General features: G+C 35.4%; 1 protein-coding gene across 1 annotated transcript; it reads left to right on the top strand.

The window, feature by feature from the left end:
• The first annotated feature begins 4,291 nt into the window (after positions 1-4,291).
• LOC114286267 (putative adenylate kinase 7, mitochondrial) lies at positions 4,292-6,507 on the top strand. The gene is made up of 4 exons (XM_082867644.1): positions 4,292-4,741; positions 5,082-5,222; positions 5,454-5,636; positions 6,044-6,507. Exons 1-4 carry the CDS (start codon positions 4,430-4,432, stop codon positions 6,194-6,196), a joined length of 789 nt encoding a protein of 262 aa, XP_082723770.1. The 5' UTR covers positions 4,292-4,429; the 3' UTR covers positions 6,197-6,507.
• The last annotated feature ends 448 nt before the right edge of the window (positions 6,508-6,955 follow it).

Below are 6,955 nucleotides of genomic sequence, written 5' to 3'. Positions count from 1 at the left end.
AGTTTGCATTACAAAAGATAACACATGCAATATACATGCATAAATGTTCATTCTGAAACTATAACATGTAATACTAGTTGATAATCAACAAAATAAATACCCTACGGGCTTATATCTTTCCAAAACGTTGCTTGGTTACAACAAAAGTAAGAGTCTAACTCAATACAACTTAAGCCCTTGGCTATACAAAATAAACACTACAAAAATGAAGCTCTTGCTCCAAACTCCCTCCAAGCTACTACCTTGGCGGAAGCATGTCACCAGCACCTGAAAATGGTTTTTCCCAAATAAGGTGAGCCACAGCCCAGTAAAAATAATCTAACACAATATATGAGATTTAACAAAGATATAAGTACAATATGCATAAACAATGCCTATGACAAAATATTCATATTTTATATAGTCAAAAGGTACCAAATCCAAATCTTTAATCCATTCCCATTCAATTCATTTCAATACATGAGCCAACTTCATTATCTTTTAATAACTTAATTGAGACTACAACTCAATGGTTCCATAATCACACAATTAGCACACAAACACTTCAATCTGTCATTTTACGGAAATTTCGTCCGTAGGATCAGCACCCATGTATAAATTTCGGGAGTTTCACCCAGGACACTTCGGCTAACTTAATTCTAACGAAGTTTATCCCCTTTCTCCTCCCAAACAGTGGAGTACATCCCCTTTCTCCTCCTAAAAAACCATGCATATACAATGTATTTAAACGCATAATCATACGTGGAGTACATCCCATTTCTCCTCTCAAACAATCATACATATACAATGTATTTACAACATGATCATATTCAATGATAACCAACCATGGATTAGTTTTAATTCACTTAACCCTCATACAATTTCTACAACAATCATAGTTATCTTCCACCGATGTTCCAATATGGTTATTTGTAAACAAATATACAATCTCAAGACATATAATTTATTTAAAATTTCTAAAGATGAGACGTATCATCTACTCAATTCCACCGTGTATCTCAATACTCGTCCAATTTTATGTTTACAACACCAATTTCATTTCTTCATACAAAATAAATACCATAATCACTTTAGGGCAAACTCCCTCTCCTCCCAAGTCTCAACCAAGTACCAAAATAAAAAAATTTAACACCATACAACATCATTTTCAAACCCCACAATCATTTATCTCTCATTCACCAAAAACCCCTCTTCTCATTTTACACCCAAACCCTGGGTTTGTTCACATTAACCCCAAATCCCACCATTGTTACACAACGACAAATAACTAAGTGAAAAACCATATTAAAGTGTAGAAAATCCCTACCTCAAGAAGAAAAGACCAAGCAAAGCAAGGTAGAACCCTCAACAATGCTAAGACCAAGTTCCAATTAGATCAAAATGAAGCTTTTGGAATGCTCTAACTTTTTCTCAAAGACATTAGGGTAAAGAACCCAAAGAATCTAGGCCAAAATGTAGAGAAAGAGAGAGAGTTTTAGAGAGAGAGAGTCAAAATCTAGGTTTTTGAAAAGTTTTAGAGAGAGAGAAAATAATGAAAAAGTGATAGAAAATATCAGTTTTGCGATCTGATATAAGTACAGTCCACTCGAGCAGAAGTTGACGCTCGAGCGAAAGACATAAAAAGTTATTCCGCTCGAGCACAATAATGGCCGTTCGAGCGTCAAGACACAACGAACGCTCACCGTAAGAATTCCCATCTTGAGCATAAAAAACACACATCCAAAAGTTTTGCAGGCAACAAACCAACGCTCGAGCGCAAGAAAGGTCGCTCGAGCGCCCACCCGTTCGAGCGTAGAAAACGTCGTTCAAGTGTGGAAAACACCCCTCCAGTACTTTTGCAAACGTGCAAAGTACTGAGAGTTTGCAAATCCCGCTTGTGTGCAAGAAGGCCCGCTCGAGCGGAGGACCAAAATTCTGGGCAACACAAGGTTTAAAAACTAAGCAACTAACCTGTTCCAAACACACTCAAAACACCTAAATAACCAAATTTAAGGAGGAATAAAGAGGAAAGACAATTAACAACATTCAGAAACCATAAACTCGAGTCCGGAATACAACAAGTGAATGGTCAAAACCGGAATCACTATATAATGTGGTTTTCTGGTGTTACATTATTTGTTATATTAGTGTGCTACGTTTGGAAAAAAATACACTAAAAAGTTTTTGTGTATTATATTGATTGAAGTGTAACGTTTGAAAAGAAAATACACTAAAAAAGGTTTTTGGAATATTACTTGTTACGTTTGAGAAAAGTATACTACGCAATTTTTGTGTGTTACATTGATTAGAGTATTACATTTGAGAAAAATATACTAAGGAATTTTTTTGGAATGTTACGTTGTTATGTTTGAAAAAAATATATTAAAGAATTTTTTATTATGGTGATGTTTGGGAAATGAGATTTTAGCATTTTTTAGACTAAAATTCACAAAAAGACAAAATAGACTAAAACAAACAATAAAATGAAATGTCACATCAAATCTATAATCATTTGTTTGACGATGTTTGTCACCATAGCATTTGTTTGGTGATGTTTGTGTTACATTGAATGGAGTATTATTTTTAATACATATATATATATATATATATTAACGAGTTTTTTTTAAGTGTTACATTTAGTAATTTTAACATTATGAGAAAATTTACATTTATCTCTCAACATATAATACACGCACATTTATACTTAACTCTTTCTTGATGTTTGCCAAAGACTTTTTTTGACTTTTTGAGCTAAAATTCACAAAATGACAAAATAGACTAAAATAGCTAATAAGACAAAATATCAGATCAAATCCATAATCATTTCATTTTTTCTCTCACAAACATCACATCCAACTACAAAAAAATCTAACTATTTTCTAAACACAAAAATTTTAGCTTACTAAAATAGTCAAAAACTAAAATAGCCTACTAAAGGGTTCGTTTGGGAAGTGGGTTGGCTTTTTAACTTTTTGGCTATTTTATCCTAGAGCTAAAAGTCTTGTTTGGAAATGATTTTTTTATTTTTTATTTTTGTCTTTTTTGACTTTTTATGAGAGAGAATGTAATGATTATGAATTGGATGTGATGTTTTGTCTTATTGGACTAAAAAGTCTATTTTATTTTTTTGTGGCTATTTTAGCCAAAAAAGCCCAAACCCTCCCTTCCCAAACAAGTCCAAAATTGCAACTTTCCAAACACTCACTTTATGTAATTTATATTAGAATAAGACATTTAAATTTATAAAAAAAAAATCAAATAATTTATAAATTCATTATTTAAGATTTATCGGTTATTCAACCGATAATAAAAATAAAATAAAATAAAAATAAATAAATAAACTGGTCTGTAATGCAGTTGATTTCGAAAGGATTAATAATTAAACTCGTGGCTCCGCTCTCATTGGATCGAAATACTTTTTGTGGGCCCAACGTTCATAAAACCCAGTGCATAGCAACCAATGCCATCCATCCATTTGGCATTCCCTACGGCTAGATCAAAGGGCATTAACGTAATTACAGTTCAAAGGCAGCGCCAATTTCATATTCTCTTCTCTCCCTCAAAACTCAAAAAGGGAGCTTCTATTAACACACATCATTTCCTCTATTACCACATACTTAACGATCTTTTTTTTATTACACTTTTGTTCCAAAATAAAATTACCAAAATACCTATTTCTTCTTCAACCAAAAATCCTAATCCTAATCACCCCCTCCGTCGCCTCTCCCACCAGCCCCCTCTTCTCAAATCGAAGCCTCTCCTCACTCCATCACTCGTCGCTCACACTCTCCAATCCCTCTTTTCTCTCGTTAAAGCCCCCTTCCTGTCATCTGCAACTCTCTCTCTCTCTGCGGCCACCTTCGAACCAAACATATTGATTCGAAAGTACAGTGTCGAACCAATGTGTTTTATTCGGATGGTCGAACCAATGTGTTTTGTTTGGATGTTGATGGTCGAATCGATGTGTGATTTTCGATCCTAGTTTATCGAACGGCGGGTGTGTCGCGATGGTGGGTCGCCGCTACGATGGTGGTAGTAGCAGGGACAAGGAGTGGTCGACAGAGGGGTTGGACGGATATGTAGGCTGCGATAGTGGGTGGAGGAATCGACGAGCCATGGTGTCGCCGACAGCTGGTTTAGGGTTAGGGTTTGGAAAATGAAAAATGTAAGGGAAGGTGGGTGGATTGAGTGTGTTAGAAAGTTGTGTATGTATGGATATAATTAGAATAATAGTGTGTGTAATGAGTAAATATATATATATATATATATATATATATATATATATATATATATTTTATTTTTATATATTTTTGTTTTGGGTGTGTGAATTAAGAAGGATGTGTATAGAGAGTGTTGTGTGTGCAAATAGAAACTCCCACTGAAAAGCCCTTTCGTTCACCTCTTTCAGCCTCCGCCTCTCCCTCTCTCTCTCTCTCCTCTCTCCGCCGCCATGGCCGCGCTTCGCCGCTTGATACCGGCGGCGCAACCAGAGGCCCTCCGCCGTCTGGGGTTCATCGACAGCCGAGCCTATGGATCGGCTTCTGCGGCTCAGCTTCAGTATGATTACGACTACGAAGAGTACTCGGACGACTCGGAGGGATCGATTCCAGGAAGAGGAGTGCAGTGGGTGATCATGGGGGATCCACTGGCGAAGAAACAGGTTTATGCTGAGAGGCTCTCGAAGCTTCTTCGAGTCCCTCACATTTCTATGGGCTCGCTTGTTCGCCAAGAGCTACACCCTCAGTCTTCTCTCTACAAACAGGTTCAATTGTTTTCTTTTCTGTTTGGTTGCCGAGAAAATGTGGCAATTGGATTTTTTTATGTTTTTAGGTTTCCACAGGTTATATGTTTTGATTTATCTTAACTAATTGTACCAATTTTGCAAAATATTTGAACGAATTTGAGATTATTTGATGCTTGAAGATACCCGAATTGTATTTATCAAAAAAAAAAAAAAGGAAAAAAAGAAGAGATACCCGAAATGTAGTACAAATATATGGAATTTTGAGTTCTTAGAGGCAAATCATTAACAGCTTCTTTTTTTTTTTAATTAACCTTTTGATTGTATTAATGTATTTGTTTATTTTTTATGGTGAATTTAGATTTCAAATGCTGTGAACCAACGGAAGCTTGTTCCAGAAGATATAATTTTCGGTCTGTTGTCCAAGAGGTTGGAAGAAGGATACTCCAAGGGTGAAACTGGGTTTATTCTGGATGGAATTCCTCGTACAAGAATGCAAGCTGTAAGTTTTAGAGTTTCTTTCTGAAAATTTTTCTCTTTTTTGGGGAAGAAACAAATACCCTTTGATTAGTAGTTCCAGAGGCCAATTCATTGGCATTGACAATAGAAAATTAAATTTTCTATTTAGGTTGTAATTACCCTGAAATTATGTCTGGCAAGGTTTAGTTTGTGTTGATTTCTTTCATGGTTGGGCTCGGTAATGTTTACTATTTGGATTGTTAATGTACTGCAGGAGATCCTTGACCGAATTGCTGATATTGATTTAGTTGTGAATTTCAAATGCTCAGAGGAGTGCTTGTTGAAGCATGTGAGAAATGGAATATATTCTACTGGTCAAGAATTTCTGAGCATGGGATCTTCCGGTGCTGATGTGCAAGGTGCTTGGAAAGAGAAACTTTGTATTCATGCAGAGCAGGTATACTTCATAATCCATATTATTACTTCTAGATCAGAAACTAAACTATGGTGACAATGTGCAAATTTAAGATACTTCTTTATTACCCCGATTTGATCCTGAGTATTCATAGTAACCTGCAACAAGTTATGTTCCATCTATCATATTGTATTCCAAAAATAACTAATAAACTATGGGTGTTTTTTGTGCTCTGTTTGTACGAGTCTGATGCTCTTTTTAGTTCTCTTAATACATTCTACTTGGGACATGACTGTACACTTCAAATTTTAAGAGATATTTTCTCATTTGTGATTTTAATCTATGACAAGGGGTAGTAAGATTTGAAGTTAGCATCTTTTCTGCTCAAGAATTGCATGAAAGACACTTTTCACTGATAAAGCTATTGATTTATCTATTTATCTTTTCAGAGCAAACCATTGGTAGACTACTACAGAAAACAGAAGAAGCTTCTTGACTTTCAAGTGGTTGGTGCACCCGGAGAAACGTGGCAAGGTCTCTTGGCAGCTTTACATCTTCAGCATATGAATGCCATCAATACTTCACAGAAGTTGACTGCATGATTTGTCCAATGCAATCTTCAAATTTACTTCATTTTTGTTCAGGCTCTATATTAAACATACGCAACTTGAGTGTAGCATAGTTGGCTGGAGTTTTCCACTTTGACAAATGTCCAGCTTAAGCATAGTTTTGAAGACTTCATTGTTTTTCTTTTTGTTTTCGTTTTCTTTTTTCTTTTTCCCCCATTTTTGTTTGGAAAGTGCAATGCATTTTTGGTGATGCTTTGTTTGTAATCTTGTTCCAGCAAGAAGCTGAATGGTGGAGAAGGATATTGGCGATTTTGAGCATTATATGAAGTTAGCCTATTATTTTATGTGTTGGTATTTGTTTTGTTTTGCTTTACGATGTATGTTTTTGTGCCCTCGTATACATTCAACGAGTATTTTTGGCTTGTCTCTCTTTCTCATAATATTTGAATCTTCATGATTAGATCTTGTTCTCTGGTTCCTGAATTCAATGGAAACTTGAAATATATTATTTATAGATCCGAGAGCTTTCTTAGAAGATTTCGAGTTTCACAATAGCAGGAGTGGAAAAAAGTCGTGTTTATTTGCAGCACCGGGAGGGCTAACTCATCCAGATACAATTCAAGTGTTTTGAGTAATGGAAATCTTCTTTGTGTTAGGTTGTAATATGTATTTGGGAGTTGGGATTAGGATTTGAAACATAATTTGGCAAATTTCTTAAATTCACACCTTGAGACAACTTTAAGCACAGTAACCAAAGTTCGAGCATGCCAACAGAATAATTTCCGAATTTTT

Source organism: Camellia sinensis, chromosome 4, assembly GCF_055761805.1.
Source record: "Camellia sinensis isolate YWXY chromosome 4, ASM5576180v1, whole genome shotgun sequence".
In the NCBI taxonomy this organism is placed as follows: domain Eukaryota; kingdom Viridiplantae; phylum Streptophyta; class Magnoliopsida; order Ericales; family Theaceae; genus Camellia; species Camellia sinensis.
Note: the sequence above shows the minus strand (reverse complement) of the source record. Positions and strands in the feature narration are given on the sequence as shown.